The sequence below is a fragment of the Pseudorca crassidens genome, chromosome 3, assembly GCF_039906515.1.
Source record: "Pseudorca crassidens isolate mPseCra1 chromosome 3, mPseCra1.hap1, whole genome shotgun sequence".
Classification (NCBI taxonomy): domain Eukaryota; kingdom Metazoa; phylum Chordata; class Mammalia; order Artiodactyla; family Delphinidae; genus Pseudorca; species Pseudorca crassidens.
Window position 1 is genome coordinate 136,856,373 of NC_090298.1, and position 18,449 is coordinate 136,874,821.

Genomic DNA, 18,449 nt, shown 5'->3' on the forward strand with positions numbered 1-18,449 from the left:
GCTGCTAATATCTGCATTTTACACATGAGGAAACTGAGGCACAGAGAAGCAAGTAACTTAATCAAGGTAGTACAGCTGGCTTTTGAACCCCAACAAAACAGTCTATACAGTTAACATGCTCTAAGAAAGTATATGTAAAGTGCTAAGAACAGCTCATAATACATATTAAATCTCAGTAAATGCTGGCTGTCACTACCATTAGTAACAGCAACAGCAGCATTATTTTAGGACCTGCCAAATTTGGTACATATCTTCTCACTAGGCTAGACTTTACTTTGATTCTTTAATTACAAGAAGATGAGTGTTTCAGGAAACCAAAATATAAAACCAGCAAAATGCAGTGCAAAGCAAAACCCAGCTTTCACTGTCTGAGCTTTCCCACACTCCCAAGCTGGAGAGACTGACTTGATTATAGCTAAAGGAAGATGTAGAGAAGTATGTTTGCAACTCAGAGCCAGTTTTTGTGGACCACTAATTCAGTATCTAACCCTTTTAATTAAGTCTCTTAGAGACCCCGAGGTGACCCAATCACAGGTCTCATTACCCCATTTGAATCAGTTCAGTGGTAATATTCAATATCAACTTCTTTCCTCATTAACGGTCCTCAGAGGTGAATTTCTCTCTGCTGTCTGTTAGAAAAATCAAATAGCAAATAAACAATTTTTGGAACAAGCAGGATATTTTCAGATTTTACAAATATTCTTTATTCTCTTCTGTTTCCATGCAGCATATAATTTACCTTGTGGGGAAAAGATACATAGAACTTGCTGTTTATTGATTTATAGTCATAGTTTGTCAATTAACTTTCTTTTTGTAGTAAATCAGTATTTGTTTTTGTGATTGTCACTATTTTTTAAAATTATTTTTTAGGATAGTTTTAGATTTAGAGAAAAATTGCAAAGATAGTACCATAATTACTGTATACCCTGCACCCAGTTTTCCCTGTTACTAACATCTTCCATTATTATGAAACATTTGTTGTAATTAATGAGCCAGTGTTGATATACTATCATTAACTAAAGTCCATACTTTATTCAGATTTCTTTAGTTTTTATTTAAAGTCCTTTTTCTGTTGCAGGATCCCATCCAGGATCACATATTATGTTTAGCTGTCATGTTTCCTTAGGCTCCTCCTGGCTCTCAGTTTCTCAGCCTTTCCTCATTTTTGATGACCATAACAGTTTTGAGGAGTATTAGTTAGGTGTTTTGTAGAATGTTCCTCTATTGTGATTTGTCTGATATTTTTCTTAATGTTAGGCTGAAGTTACAGGTTTTGGGGAGGAAGACCACAGAGGTAAAGTGTAATTCTCATCACATCATCAAAACTACATATTAAATAACATGACTCATCACTGTTGATATTGACCTGATCACCTGACTGAAGTGTGTTTGCCAGGTTTCTCCACGGTAAACTTCCTCTCTTTTTCCATCTTCCCACACTGTCCTCTTTGGAAAGAAGTCACTATGTGCAGCCCACACATAAGGAGTAGAGAGTTATGCTCCATCTCCTTGAGGGCAGAGAATCTACATAAATTATTTGGAATTCTAAATGGAGGATTGTCGCTTCTCCCCCATTTATATCAGTACAGACTCACAGATGCTTATTTTATATTTTGGGTTATAATCTAATACTGCTTTATTTTGTTGCTCAAATTGTTCCATCTTTGGCCAGTGGGAGCTCTTTCAGTTTGTTCCTCTGTCCCTTTGACATACCCCTATCACTGTGTAGTTTTTTGTTTTGTTTTTGGAGCACTTCCTTACTTTTGGTACTGTAAGGTGCTCTAGGCTTATTTTGTGTCTTCCCTGGCCCAGAAATCATCTATTTCTCTAGTGGCCTTGGTTTCTTTTCTTGGAGAATCATATTAGAAAGCAAGATTTAGGCCTTAGGTTTACTCATTGCTACTGGGGTGTCTTTGCTTTTAGATCCTCTCAACTGACAGAGCAAGGGAATATATGTATATACTAACCTCTGTGTGTGTGTATAAATATTTTATATGTAACCATGTGTGAGTGTATGTGTGTGTGTATATTTCTATATGTAACCACTTGTGTCTGTGTTAAGCTACATATTCGTTCATACTAATGTCTCCAACTCTAATTTATTACCACACGGATCATTCTAGCCTGCTCCCCTTCCTTACTTATAACGTGCCATTCCAACAACAGTGAGAAACCTAGCTCCCGCCATCTGCCATCCTTTGACTTTAACCATTCAGTTCCAGTCTGCATGTGTAGTAGTATCTGAATTGTTAATCCATACTGCCCAGAAAACTACTTTATTAACCAGAGTACAGTACTTATGTGCAGTTCCTTTTGTCTTACAGACCCCACTCATTTCCAAAGTTAGTAAGGTCAGCACCTTTTCCACCACCTCCTTCACTGGTTTTTGTCATACATTTGTATTATATTTAGATCATTGTGTCAGATTCTGTGTTCCATTCTGGGACCCCCCCCCCAACATCCTAAATGATGTTTTTAAATTTGCATACATTAAGTTTAACTCTTTGTGTTGTAAACTTCTGTGAGTTTTCAAAAATGCCTTGTGTCATGTGTCCACCATTACAATATCATACAGAATAGTTTCACTAAAAATTTCCCTTTGCTTCACCTATTCAACCATCTTCCCCTGCCCCACTGCAAACTTCTGGCAACTGCAAATCTTCGTACTGTCTCTACATATCAGTAATACTTCTTTTTTATTTTAAATTAATGGTTGTCCTGCAGTTTGCAATATAAATTACCACTAATCTAAGTCTACCTTTGAATAATACTATATTACTTCCTAGGTATTACAAATACCTTGTAATAGAGTAATCCCAATTCCTCCCACCCATCCCTATGGCATTACTATCAGTCATTTTACTCATCCTATGCTATAATCACCCAATTCATTGTTATTATTACTTTAAGCAAACAGTTATCTTTTAGATCAACTAAGAATAAGAAAATACCTTGACGTATTTCTTCTTTGTCACTCTTCCTTAGTGTAGATTCACGTTTCTGACCTGCATTATTTTCTTTTCTCCCTGAAGAACTTGGTTCTTCATTTTCTTGCACGGCAGGTCTGCTGGTAATGAAGTTTTTGCTTGTTTGAGAAAGTTTATTTCTCATCCCTTTTGAATTCCTTGAATATGGAATTGTAGATTGGCATTTTCTTTAAATATTTTAAATATTTCTCTTCTTATTTGTGTGGTTTCTAATGAGAAAATCCACTGTAATTCTTACCCTTGTTCCTCTATGGGTAACATGTGTTTTCTCCTTATCTTTGGTGTTTGGCATTTGAATATGATATGCTTAGGTGTACATTTTTGGTTTTTATCCTTTTTGGCATTCTCTGGACTTCCTGGATCTGTGGTTTGTGTCTGTCACTAATTTTGGAAAATTCTCAGCCATTATTATTTCAAATATTCCTTTTATTTTATTCTCTTTTTCTTCTCCTCCTGGTATTCTAATTATCAAGTAATTTTAAATGATCAAATTTAAATGTTGTATTTTTAACATGGGAGGATATATATGATATATCAATAAGAAACTTAAGGGCATGAAACAATAATCATTTATTATTTTTCACAGTTTCTCTGGGTCAGGAATGCAGACAGGCAGCAGAGACAACTTATCTCTCCTGTACAAAGCCTGGGGTCTCAGCTGAAAGACTCAAAGTTTAGAGGCTAGAATCATCTGAAGTGTCTTTCACTCACATGTATAGTAGTTGATGCCAGCTCGTGGCTGAGACCTTAGCTAGGGCTGTTGGATTAAACATCCACTTGTAGTCCCTTTGTGTGTCTTGGGCTTACAATATGGTGGCCAGATTCCAAGGGTGAGCATCAAGTGAGCCAGGTGGAAAGCGTATTCTTTCCTCGGAAGTCACATAACATTACTTCCACTGAATTCTACTGGTCACGGCACCTAGAATCCCCTGCACAGATTGAAAGGAAGGAAACATAGACCTCACTTCTTGGTGGGAGAAGTGTCAGTGTCACATTAGAGAAGAGCACGTGATATGGGAGGTATATTGGTGTGGTCATCTTGGGAAAGTACAATCTGCCACATCTGTCAGAATTTAAAATGCACATATACTTTGAGCCAATAGTTCAACCTCTACCAGTTTATCTTATAAATATAGATGTACACATACCCAGAGATATCTGCATGAGAATGGTCATTGTGCATTGTATGTGACAGCAAAAAACAGAAACCATCTAAATACCCATCAATAAAGGAAATGGTAAATAAGTTTTGGTATCTGTACAATGGCATATATCATGTAGTTGTTAAAAACAGTAAGGTGTGTATATGCAGATATGGCAAGATCTGTAAGATACAAGTTAAACATTCAGAATTTTTCCATTAAAAACAAGAATACATATGTGTATTTGCACAAAACATTTCTGGAAAGAAAGAATAAAAACTTAATACCAGTTACCTATAGGATGGAGCTGCTAACATATCACTGTGTGCTCTTTTGTGCTCTTCATATTCTTTAGCATGTGTCTGTTTTCCTCTTGTTTAAATAAATGGCCAAAAGAACACATGGATATGCAATTGGATATGAATTTTGTAATATGTTCTTAAAACCTGTCTGTAATAGGATTTAGTGTGATATATATTTTGTTCTTTTTGTTTTCAGTTTTTTTCAGATTTTTCTAAAGTGTTTATGTTTAATCTGTGTACTTTTTTAAAAGCTAATGAAATTTAAAAAGAAAAAGAATGTCATTTTGGTGGGAGTGTTCTAAGGCCCAGGGAAATGGGACTGGAAGTAAAGATAGAATGTGGGGTTGCCATGGGTATTCTGCTTACAGCAGCAAGAAGCCTGCTCAGGCTGCTGTAACAAAATGTCACAGGCTTAAGCAAAAGAAATTTATTTTCTCACAGTCCTAGAGGCTATAAGTCTAAGATCAAGATGTTGGCAGGTTTGGTTTCTTCTGAGGCCTGTCTGCTTGGCTTGTAGAAAGGCTGCATTCTCAGTGTCCTCACATGGTCTTACCTCTGTGCATGTGCCTGTCTGTGTCCTAATCTCCTCTTATAAGGACACCAGACATACTGAATTAGGGCCCAATCTAAAGACAATCTTTTAACTTAATTACCTCTTTAAAGACCTTAACTCCAGATTCTGAGGGTACTAGAGGTTAGGACTTAAACATATGAATGGGTGGGAGGGATAATTCAGCTCATAATTAAGCCCTTTCATTGGGTCCTATAGAAAGATTGCTTTTCCTATCATCCCATTCATTCTTTCAATTCAAACATATTTGACATAGTTCTGTGGCCTCTCTCTGTAAGGCCTTTCATGTGATCTCTGGATTATAGAGTGTGTGGTCTGTAAGCCTAATAAAGGCTAGGCTGAGGCAGAATCTCTGAGCCCATGGCTGACCCTGGTTCCAAACACCCAGGTTACCTGTTCTAGTCCCAGCAGAGCTAAGCGGCTTTTCTCAAGGAGGCCATGACCCAGAACTAGAAATTTAAGTAAATAGGGAGTTAGCATACAGCAGAGTTTTTTTTTTTTTTTTTTTTTTTTTTTTGCGGTACGTGGGCCTCTCACTGTTGTGGCCTCTCCCGTTGTGGAGCACAGGCTCCGGACGTGCAAGCTCAGCGGCCATGGCTCACGGGCCCAGCTGCTCCGCGGCATGTGGGATCTTCCCGGCCCAGGGCACGAACCCGTGTCCCCTGCATCGGCAGGTGGACTCTCAACCACTGCACCACCAGGGAAGCCCCAGCAGATATTTTTTGACTGCATAACATCTAAACCATATTCCTGTGTTTGGGGAATTCTCCTCTTTTTCAGTCTTAGTAGGAAAGAGAGACCACTTCACATTCGAGAGGCTAAAATGACCATATACTTGATTTTCCAGCTTCCCTTATACATCAAGTACAGGTGTGTGATCCAAGTTTGGTCATTTAGTTGTACTCACCGTGGACTTTGAGACAGAAGCTAGGAATGTGAAGGAACAGGAACAATGTAGAGTGCACTCTGGTGGTTGTGGCGGCAGCAGTAACATTGAGTTTGTAGAGGAAGGAGGAGGAGGAGCTCAGCAAAAGCAGAGTCTGTCTGCTGGGTGTGGGAGTGGTGGTAAGGCTGTACCATCCACTTTTCAATAGCAATAGTGTTCTCACAAGTCTGGTTTTCTAGTGTGATCCTGACTGTAGTCCAGAATGTTGCCTGGCCTCCCTGGTTTATGCTCATTTTCCAAGCCTAGTTCTGTGACTATCAATGCTCTTACAGCTCCCCTGTCCATTTTCTTTGTACATGAGCCAGAGTCCATTTCTGTTGCTTGAAACCGAAGAAACTTGAGAGATATACTTCTTATGAAGCTACCTGCTGAAACCCAGAGTTGTATTTTACATCTTTAAAATACAGCTTAGATTACCAGTGTTTCTTTTTTTTTTTTAATTACTTACTTAATTAATTTTTGGCTGCATTGGGTCTTCATTGCTGCATGCAGGCCAGGGCTTGAACCCTTGTCCCCTGCATTGGCAGGCAGATTCTTAACCACTGCACCACCAGGGAAGTCCCACCAGTGTTTCTAAATGGGGTCATTTTAGCATTTTAGATGGAGCCATCTTTCATTGTGCAGGACTGTCTTGAGCATATTTAAATGATTAACAACCTTAATCCCTTCCCTTAAATGCCACTAGCACCTCCCTTAGTCATTGTGAGAAAGAAAAAGGCCCTCACACATCTCCAAACTTAACCTGGGGAAGGGGGAGGATACCATACACTCATGAGAGCAACAAGTCTAGATGATTGATATCTTTCAGGTCTGCATTTCTAGGATTCCGTCATTTTGTTATTTCTTGATATCTCATGAACTTGCCTAGACTCACTGAATATTTTGTTTTATACTTAAAAAGTAATACATGGGCTTCCAGCTTCTGACAATAGAAGAATAGCTCCTATCAGACCAATTCATCTGTGGATGAGAACCAAGCTCTGGACAAAATATGAGAAACAACCACCTGAAGGCATTGAAGAGAAACCAAAAGCAGACAGATAGTGGACAACTGTCTACATTTGGCTGAAGAGAGTGTCACAGGGTAAATATTCTAGTTTTTACAGCTTTTGCCTAGGGACAGGCCACAATCAGCGCCAACAGAATGGTTAAAACTTGATTAGAAACCTGTAATCTTACTATCATGAAGAATCACAAGACAGAGTTTGGGGCAACCTTAGCATCTGGAAAGTGGAGGGGCCTTAAAAAGGAGAGAGCCAGAGAGGGGGAGCCCTGTATCCTGTGCATAAACTCTGCCCAAATCTCTGGCTGACCCCTGAACCACACCATGCACAAGACAGACTTACAGTAACCCAACAAAGAACTGAAGAGAGATTTTTGCTGCTGCCTATTACTGAGATGACAGAGTTTGATATTTGAGCACTGCTAAATTAACTACCTGCTTAAAAAAAAAATCAGTACTTCTTAAAGAAACATAACAAAATCCAGAGTCTACATTATAAACTATACAATGTCCAGGATAAGGTAGACATATGAAGAGATGGGAAAATGTGACCAATATTCAAGAGAAAGGCAATCAGCAGAGACCAAACCCAAGATGGCTCAGATGCTGGAATTAGTGGGCAGATATTATTTTATTTTTATATTTTAAAATTTTTATTGGAGTGTAGTTGATTTACAATGTTGTGTTAGTTTCAGTTGTACAGCAAAGTGAATCAGTTATACATATACATATATACACTCTTTTTTAGATTCTTTTCCCATATAGGCCATTACAGAGTATTGAATAGAGTTCCCTGTGCTATACAGTAGGTCCTTATTAGTTACCTATTTTATATATAGTAGTGTGTATATGTCAATCCCAATCTTCAAATTTATCCCTCCCCCCACCCCTTGCCCCCTGGTAACCATAAGTTTGTTTTCTACGTCTGTAACTCTTTCTGTTTTGTAGATAAATTCACTTTGTACCCTTTTTTAGACTCCACATATAAGCAGTATCATATGTTATTTGTCTTTCTCTGCAGCCGGCAGATTTTAAAACCACTGTTATAACTATGTGCAGGGATTTAAAGGAGAATATGCATGCAATAAATAAGTCAATAGGAAATCCAAGCAGAGAACTAGAGACTATGAAAAAGTAATAGAAATTTTGTAACTGAAGAATAAAATATCTGAAACATAAAAAGAATCACTGAATAGGCTTAACCTTTGGAAACGAACATAAGAAAATGTTAGTAAATTTGTAGATATATCAACAGAAAATGTCCTAACTGAAGAATAGGGATAAAAAGCTTCAGTTACCAGTAAAACAATGTTACAGGTCTAAGATACATGTAGTTGGAATGCAAGAAGAAGAGGAGAGAGAGAGAATGGGACAGAAAATATATTGAAATAATGGCCAAAATTTTCCCAAATTTGTTTAAGAAAAAACAAAAACATATTTACAGATTGACTACACTCACTGAACCTCAAGCAGAATAAATACAAAGGAAACCACAGCTAGGCACATCATTGACCAGTGCTGTGCAACAGCAATATAATGTGAGCCATGAATGCAAGTCACATGTTTAAAATTTTGGGGGAGCGGATCCAGATGGCAGAGGAGTAGGATGCGGACCTCACCTTCTCTGCAGAGATACATCAAAAATACATCTACATGTGGAACGACTCTCACAGAACATCTACTGAATGCAGGCAGAAGACCTCAGACTTCCAAAAGGGCAAGAAAATCTCCACATAACTGGATAGGACAAAAGAAAAAAAAAGAGAGAGAGAGAGAAGCATATTGGTACAGGACCTGCGCCACTGGGAGAGAGCTGTAAAAGAGGAAGGGTTTCCACAAATGGAGAAGTCCCCTCACTGGTGGGAGGTCAGCCAGGACACAGGGGGAGCTTTGGAGCCTCAGAGGAGAGCACAGCAGCAGGTTTGCAGAGGGCAAAGCAGAGAGACAGACTTGCACAGACAATTGGTGTTGACAGGCACTCCCCAGCCTGAGAAGCTCGTCTGTTGGGGTGGGCAGGGGCTGTGTGCTGACACTCAGGCTTTGGAGGTCAGACCCTGGGGAGAAGACTAGGGTTGGCTAAGCAAAGATAGCCTGAGGGGGCTAGGGTGTGGTGCGCCACAACCAAGGGAATCCGGGAAGAAGCCTGGGCCCACCAGAGAGGCAAGACACCATTGTTGGGGGGCATATGAGGAGAGGGGCATGCCCATCATAGGAGTTTCTTTCTCCTAGTGCTCTCAGGCAGCAGGGCACCACCTACACAAGCTACAGGGGCAGGTACAAGCCACTGCTGCCATCTCAGACTCCAGAGATGGGCGTGGACTGCTGCCGCCACCAAGGGTCCTATGAGCAGGTGCAGGTCGCTGTCCCTACCTTCCTGGGAGTATGCGCAGCCCACCAATGCCAGGGGTCCTGTGACCTGGTGCCAACCACTGCCCCCACCTCCCCAGGGGTGCATGCAACCTCCTGCAGTTGCCAAGAGTCCCACAGCCAAGTGCCATCCACTGCCCCTGCCTCCCCAGGAGTATGTGCAGCTAGCTGCCCTTGCTGAGGGACCCGCGACTGGGAGCCAACTGCTGCCCCTGCCTTCCTGGGAGTGTGCACGCAGGCCATGCACCTGCACACCCCCATCAAGGGGATAATGGCCAGCACATGCTGAGGAAAGAGATGGCAAGCATCCAAACCAAAAACAGCCCTCACACTGAAAACATATTAAACCCACACAAGCTATGCAGGGAAGCTCCCACATATAAATAGCCCTCCAAGACTACAGTAGATATTTATTTCTCCTAAACTCACAGAGTAAGAGAAATATAAGCAAAAGGAAGAAGCAGAGGAACCACTCTCAGTTAAAGACCAAGAGAATTCCCCTGAAGGAACAAACCATGAAACAGACCTCTTCAGTCTAACAGACAATGAGTTCAAAAAGGAGGCAATGAAAATAAGTAATTAAGAAAGGCTATTGACAGAAATGCAGATTACTGTGAAAAGGAACTGGAAACTATAAGAAGGAGCCAAGAAAAATTAGAAAATTCATTTGCCGAGATGAAAGCTGAGCTCAAGGCAAAGAAGAAGAATGATTAATGCAGAAGAAAGAATAAGTGACCTGAAAGATAGAATGGAAATTACCCAATCAAACACCAGACAAAAGCCAAATGAAAAAAATGAAAGCAATATGAGACATATGGGATAATATAAAGTAGGCCAATCTATGCATAGTAGGGATTCCAGAAGGAGAAGAAAGAGAAAAGGGGATTGAAAATGTATTTGAAGCTATTATGGCTGAAAACCTCCCAAACAGATATCCAGATCCAGGAAGCACAGAGTGTCCCAAATAAGATGAACCCAAACAGACCTACACCAAGATATATTATAATAAAATTGTCAAAAGTTATAGAGAGGATTCTAAAGGCAGCAAGAGGAAAAACAAAGAGTTAATTACAAGGGAACCCCATAAGGCTATCAGCTGATTTCTCTACAGAAGCAATGCAGGCCAGCAGGAAGTAACAAAATGTATTCAAAGGCTTGAAAGAGAAAATTTTCCAGCCTAGAATACTCTGCCAAGCAAGATTATCATTAGAATAGGAGGAGAAATAAAGAAGTCCTCAGACAAGCAAAAACTAAAAGAATACAGTAATACTAAACCTATCCTAAAAGAAATTCTGAAAGGTCATCTCTAGAAAAGAAGCAAGAAGATATAGGTAGGAGGAAATCACAATTGGAAAGTAAATCACTTAAATTAGCTAGTATACAGATCAAAAAGAAAAAAAAAGCTATTTGTGAAAGCAATGATTAAACATAAGCAACAGCAAAGACATGAAGACATAGACATGAAGATGTAAAAAGGGACATCAAAATCATAAAACATGGGGAAGGAGAGTAAGAAAATGCAGATTGTTTTTCTTTCTTTTTCTTTTTTTGAATATGTTTGAGACTGTATGACTATCAGTCTAAAGCAAGCAGATATAGTAAGTGTTTAACATACTTGAAAAATGGGACAACCCACAAATCAAAAACACAGTAGACTCACAAAAACCGAAAAGAAGAGAACACAAACATAAAATAAAAGGAAATCATCAAATCACAAAAAGAAAAAGGAACAAAGAAGAAACAAAGAATCTACTGGAAAAACAGGTTTGAAATGGCAATAAATACATATGTGTCGATAATTACCTTAAATGTCAATGGACTGAATACTCCAATCAAAAGACATAGAGTGTTAGACTGAATAAAAAAACACCAAAAGCCTACAATATGCTGCCTACAGGAGACCCACCTTAGAGCAAAGGACACACATAGTTTTTTTAAATTTAATTTGGTTCTGGGTCTTAGTTTCAGCAGGTGAGCTCCTTAGTTGTGGCTCGAGGGCTCCTTAGTTGCAGTTCACCGGCTACTTAGTTGTGACACATAGGCTCCTTAGTTGCAGCACACGGGCTCCTTAGTTGTGGCATGCAAACTCTTAGTTATGGCATGCATGTGGGATCTAGTTCCCTGACCAGGGATTGAACCCAGGCCACCTGCATTGGGAGTGTGGAGTCTTTAACCACTGTGTCACCAGGGAAGTCCCAGGACACACGTAGATTGAAAGTGAGGGAGTGGAAAAAGATATTTCAGGCAAATGGAAATGACAAGAAAGCAGGAGTTGCAATACTCATATCAGACAAAGTAGACTTTAAAGTAAAGACTATAAAGAAAGATAAAACAGGACACTATATAATGATAAAAGGATCAATACAAGTAGAGGATATTACCTCATCAACTTATATGCACTTAATGTAGCAGCACCCAAATACATAAAACAAATACCTACAGACATAAAGGGAGAAATCAGTGGGAATACAATAATAGTAGGAGACTTTAACACCCCACTCACATCAATGGACAGATCTTCCAGACAGAATCAGTAAGGCAACAGAGATCCTAAATGATACAATAGAGCAGTTAGACTTAATTGATATTTTCAGGACGTTACATCCAAAACAAAACAAAATGGAGTACACACTCTTTTCAAGCGCACACAGAACATTCTCTACGATTGACCACATACGAGGGCACAAAACTAACCTCAGCAAATTTAAGAGTATAGAAATTATTTCAAGCATCTTCTCTGATCACAATGGCATGAAACTAGAAATCAACCACAGGAAAAGAAATGAGAAAAAAACGACTACATAGATACTAAACAACATGCCACTAAAAATCCAGTGGGTCAACGAGGAAATCAAAAAGAAAATTTTAAAAAATACCTTGAGACAAATGTCAATGAAAACACAACCATACAAAATCTATGGGATGCAGCAAAAGCAGTTCTTAGCTGGAAGTTCACAGTGATACAGGCCATCATCAAAAAAACAAGAAGAATCTCTAGTAAACAACCAAACCTACCACCTAAAACAATCAGAAAAAGAAGAACAAACAAAACCTAAAGTCAGCAGAAGGAAGGAAATAATAAAGATCAGGGAGGAAATAAATAAAATAGAGATTTTTTTAAAAGTAGAAAATAATAAAACCAAGAGCTGGTTCTTTGAAAGGGTAAACAAAATTAAAAAACCTCTGGCCAGACTCACCAAGAAGAAAAGAGAGAGAACCCAAATAAACAAAATAAGAAATGAAAAAAGAGAAATCTCAACTGATACTGCAGAAATACAAAAAACCATAAGAGAATACTATGAACAATTATATGCCAACACATTTGACAACCTAGAAGAAATGGACAACTTTCTAGAAACATACAGCCCACTGAAATTGAATCAAGAAGAAATAGATGATTTGAACAGACCAATCACTAGACGTGAAATAGAATCTGTAATTTAAAAAACTCCTTACAAACAAAAGTCCAGGACCGGATGGCTTCACAGGCGAATTCTACCAAACATATAAAGAAGAACTTAAACTGATTCTTCTCAAACTCTTTCAAAAGATTGAAGAGGAGGGAATACTCCCAAAGACGTTCTATGAAGCCATCATCACCCTGATACTGAAACCAAAGACACCACCAAAAAAGAAAATTACAGGGCAATATCTTTAATGAATATAGATGCAAAAAATCTCAACAAAATATTAGCAAACCAAATCCAACAACACATAAAAAAGATCATACACCATGACCAAGTGGGATTCATCCCAGCTTCACAAGGATGGTTCTACACTCGCAAATCAATCAATGTAATACACCACATTAACAAAAGAAAAGTAAAAAACCACATGAACATCTCAATAGATGCAGAAAAAGCGTTTGACAAAATTCAACATCCATCCATGATAAAAACTCTTACAAAAGTGGGAATAGAGGAATATCTGAACTTAATTAAAGCCATTTATGACAAACTCACAGCCAATATAATACTCAATGGTGAAGAGCTAAAAGCCTTCCCACTAAAATCTGGAACAAGACAAGGATGCCAACTCTCACCACTTCTATTCAACATAGTATTGGAAGTCCTAGCCACAGCAATCAGACAAGAAAAAGGAATAAAAGATATCCAAATTGGAAGGGAAGAGGTAAAATCGTCATATGCAGATGACATGATACTATATATAGGAAACCCTAAGGACCTAACACAGGAGCTACTAGAGCTAATAAATGAATTCAGCAAAGTAGCAGAATACAAGATTAACATTCAAAAATCAGTTGCATTCTTTTTTTTTTTTGGCTGTGTCGGGTCTTCATTGTGGCATGCGGGATCTTTTGTTGTGGTGTGTGGGCTCTTCATTGTGGTGCATGGGCTTCTTGCTAGTTGTGGCATGCAGGTTTTCTCTCTGGTTGTGGCATGCGGGCTCTCGGGCACGTGGGCTCTGTAGTTGTGGCGTGTGGACTCCAGAGTGTGTGGGCTCTGTAGTTTGTGACACACAGGCTCTCTAGTTGAAGAGCAGGCTCAGTAGTTGTGGTGCATGGGCTTAGTTGCCCCATGGCATGTGGGATCTTAGTTCACTGACCAGGGATTGAACCTGCATCCCCTGCATTGGAAGGCAGATTCTTTACCACTGGACCACCAGGGAAGTCCCTTGGTTGCATTTCTGTACACTAAAAATGAAATATCGGAAAGGGAATGTAAAAAAAAAACCTTTTAAAGTAGCACCCCCCAAAAATAAAATACCTGGGAATAAACCTGATCAAGGAGGTGAAATACTTGTACACTGAGAACAATAAGACATTAATAAAGGAAATTAAAGAGGATTCAAAGAAATGGAAAGATATCCCATGCCCTTGGATTGGAAGAATTAATATTGTTAAAATGGCATTCTACCAAAAGAAATCTACAGATTTAATGCAATCCCTATCAAAATACCCATGACATTTTTCACAGAACTAGAACAAATAATCCAAAAATTTATGTGGAACCATAAAACCCAGACTTGCCAAAGCAATCCTGAGGGGAAAAAAAGCAGGGGACATAACTCTCCCAGACTTCAGACAATACTACAGAGCTACAGTAATCAAAACAGTGTGGCATTGGTACAAAAACAGACATATGGATCAATGGAACAGAATAGAGAGCCCAGAAATAAACCCTCACAGTCAATTAATCTTCAACAAAGCAAGAATATAAAATGGGAAAAGAGACGGTCTCTTCAGGAAGTGGTGCTGGGAAAGTTAGACAGCTGCATGTAAACCAATGAAGTTAGAACACACTCACACCATGCACAAAAATAAACTTAAAATGGCTTAAAGACATAAACTTAAGATGTGACACCATAAAACTCCTAGGAGAAAGCATAGACAAAACATTCTCTGACATAAATTGTACCAATGTTTTCTTAGGTCAGTCTCCCAAGGCAATAGAAATAAAAATAAACAGATGGGACCTAATCAAACTTACAAGCTTTTGCACAGCAAAGGATACCATAAAAAAACCATTAAAAAATGAAAAAACAACCTACAGAATGGGAGAAAATATTTGCAAATGATAAGACTACCAAGGGCTTAATCTTCAAAATATACAAACAGTTCCTACAACTCGACAACAGCAACAACAAAACAAACCAATTGAAAAATGAGCAGAAGACCTTAATAGACATTTCTCCAAAGAAGACATACAGATGGCCAGTAGGCACATGAAAAGATGCTCAGTGTCACTAGTTATTAGAGAAATGCAAATCAAAACTACAATGAGGTACCACCTCACACCAGTCAGAATGGCCAACGTTAAAAAGTCTACAAATAACAAATGCTGGAGAGGGTGTGGAGAAAAAGGAACCCTCCTACGCTGCTGGTGCGGATGTCAGTTGGTGCAGCCACTGTGAAAAACAGTGTGGAGGTTCCTCAGAAAACTAAAAATAGAATTACCATATGATCCAGCAGTCCCACTCCTGGGCATATACCCAGACAAAATTATAATTCAAAAAGATACATGCACCCCTATGTTCATAGCAGCACTCTTCACAATAGCCTAAACATGGAAACATGTCCATTGATGGATGAATGGATAAAGGAGATGTGGTACGTATATACAATGGAATACTACTCAGCCTTAAAAAAGAATGAAATAATGCCATTTGCAGCAACATGGGTGCAACTAGAGATTATTGTACTAAGTGAAGTAAGTCAGAAAGAGAAAGACAAATATCACATGATATCACTTACATGTGGAATCTAAAATATGGCACAAATGAACTTATCTACAAAACAAACAGATTCATAGACATAGAGAACAGACTTGTCATTGCCAAGGGGGAGGAGGGTATGGGAGGGAAGGACTGAGAGTTTGGGATTAGCAGATGTAAACTATTATATATAGGATGGAGAAACAACAAGGTCCTACTGTATAGTGCAGGGAGCTATATTGAATATCCTGTGATATTCCACAGTGGAAAAGAATATAAAAAAAAGAACGTCTATATGTGTATAATATAAAAAAGAACGTCTATATGTGTATAACTGAGTCACTTTGCTGTACAGCAGAGAGTGGCACAACACTGTAAATCAACCATACTTCAAGTAAAACATTTTTTTGAACTTTCTAGTAGTCACATTAAAAAATAAACAGAAACAGATAAATTAACTTTAATATTTTACTTAACACAGTATACCCAAAATATTATTTCAACACGTAATAAGTACAAAATTATTATTGAAATATCATATGTATATATATTTATTTGTGTATATATAAATATTTTCTAGTATATATTCTGGTGTGTATATATAACAGCACATCACAATTCAGACTAGCCACATTTTAAGCACTTAATATCCATTTGTGGCTAGTGCCTATGATATTAGGCAGAGAAGTCATAGACAAATCACTGAAAACCAAAGATTTTAAAGCAGACAGAAAAAAAATATCACATTACATATGGAGAATCAATATTTGAATGTCCATTGGCTCCTCATGAGAAACAACAGTGGCCAGAAAACAATAATGACCTTTTATATGCTGAAAGAAAAAAACTGTTAACCCAGAATTCTATAACCAATGAAAATATTTTTCAAGAATGAAGATGGGGCTTCCCTGGTGGCGCAGTGGTTGAGAGTCCACCTGCCGATGCAGGGGACATGGGTTTGTGCCCTGGTCCGGGAAGATCCTACATGCCGTGGAGCGGCTCGGCCTGTGAGCCATGGCCACTGAGCCTGCACGTCTGGAGCCTGTGCTCCGCAAAGGGACAGGCCACAACAGAGAGAGGCCCACGTACCAAAAAAAAAAAAAAAAAAAATGAAGATGAAATAAAGGCATTTTCAGATAAAAGAAAACAAAGCTAATTCATTGTCAGCAGGCCTGCACTACAAGATATTCTAAAAGAAGTTCTTCAAGTTAAAAGGAAATAATACCAGACCTAATCTTAGGAAGGAAATGAAGAGTATTAGAAATGGATAAATATAAATATATATATTTATATTTGTCTGAATAAATATATTTATATTATAGAAATATATAACTAATTTTTCTTCTCAGTTTCTTTAAGATGATATGATTGTTTAAAGCAAAAGTATAATACTGTGTTATGGAGTTTATCGTGTAAGTGGATGTAATAATGCATATAACTACCGTGGATATAGAATTCCTTTATGTCTGGACTGGAAAAGCTCTATCTTTGTCTCCAGGGATGCCTGGATGGCTGTTTTTGATTCCTGGCCAGGATAAGGGAAGTGGATGTGGTCCTTAAATGCCACTGACCACCCCCGGGGTCATCTTCTTCACTGCTGGTTTGCAGCTGGCCTATATGGTTTGACAAGCCTTGCTTGATACACAAAAGGCCCCTGCCGAGTGTTTCTCCTTTGAGCTCCCCTAAACCAAAATTTCTTGTATAGCTCCAGAGACACAGCATAGTCTGTGCGTGTGGATAAGGGGAGATTGCACATGGAATATCTCTGACTTCCATAAAGACTTTCTTGCACAGTGTTTATCTTGCTGCATTGTACCCTTTGCCTTCCATGAGTAGTCTCAGAGCAGTCTGATGAGTCCTGTCAACTATATGAACTGAGAAAATCTTTGTAATAACTGTAGCATGAAGAAGAACCATATATTTGCGAGGTTCTTGCATTCTATGTGAAATCATATATTAGCTCTAAATACACTATAAAGAACTAAGAATGTGTATTATAATTCTCAGCAACCACTAAAAATGCAAAGAGGTATAGCTAAAGGTGAACATGTAAATTAAAGTGGAATCTAAAAAAATTTCAAAACAAGCATACACCCTGTAAAAAAATGTAAGCCTAATTGAACGGTATAACATAATAAGTGAAAGGTTGCCTTTCTGTCCCTTTCTAAAATATCAAAGAGTAATCTGGGTGGACAGCTTGTTGTATTCTTTCAGATATTTTTGTATGCACATATGCATATATAGATAAAGAATGTTTCAACACATACAGACTGGCAGCTTGCTTTTTCATATGAATCAGTAGTATATCACGGTCAAATTCCAATGTCAGGCATACAAATCTATCTCATTCTATTTAATGGCTATATAACATTTCATGGACTAAATGCAGTATAAATTGCTTATACTGCTTATGCAGTATAAATTCCCTTATTGATAACGTAGGTTGTCTTCAAATTTTCACCATTGTATTAGTTTCCCATTGTTTCTGTAACAAATTACCACAAACTCTATGGCTTAAAATAACATAAATTTATTCTCCTACAGTTGTGGAGGTCAGAAGTGTGAAATCAGTTTCACTGGCTTAAGGTCCAGTTCTCAGCAGGGCTGCTTCTTTCTGGAGGCTCTGGGGTGAAAATCTGTTTCCTGGCCTTGTTTTCACCTTCTGGTGGCCCCCTCTGTTCCTTGGTTTATGGCCCTTTCAACCATCTTCAAAGCATATCACTTCAGTCTCTGCTTCCATCATCATATAGCCTTCTCTTCTTCTGACTCTGATTCCTTTTGTGTTCTTATAAGGACCGTTATAGATCCCCCTGGATAATAATCCAGAATAATCGCCCCCTCTCAAAACCCTTCAGCAGATCCTCAGAGTCCCTTTGTCATATGTATAATGTTTACAGGTTTATTATTCAACCTACCATAACCATTAACTTAAAAGTAATGTTTTAGTGAACATCCTT

General features: G+C 38.5%; 1 protein-coding gene across 1 annotated transcript in view; it reads left to right on the forward strand.

Moving 5' to 3' along the window:
• ZNF879 (zinc finger protein 879) overlaps positions 1–18,449 on the forward strand; it is a 57,649-nt gene that overhangs the window by 28,708 nt on the left and 10,492 nt on the right. Inside the window, 1 exon segment of the mRNA XM_067732548.1 lies at positions 3,966–3,973. Within this exon segment, the coding sequence (XP_067588649.1) occupies positions 3,966–3,973 (8 nt within the window).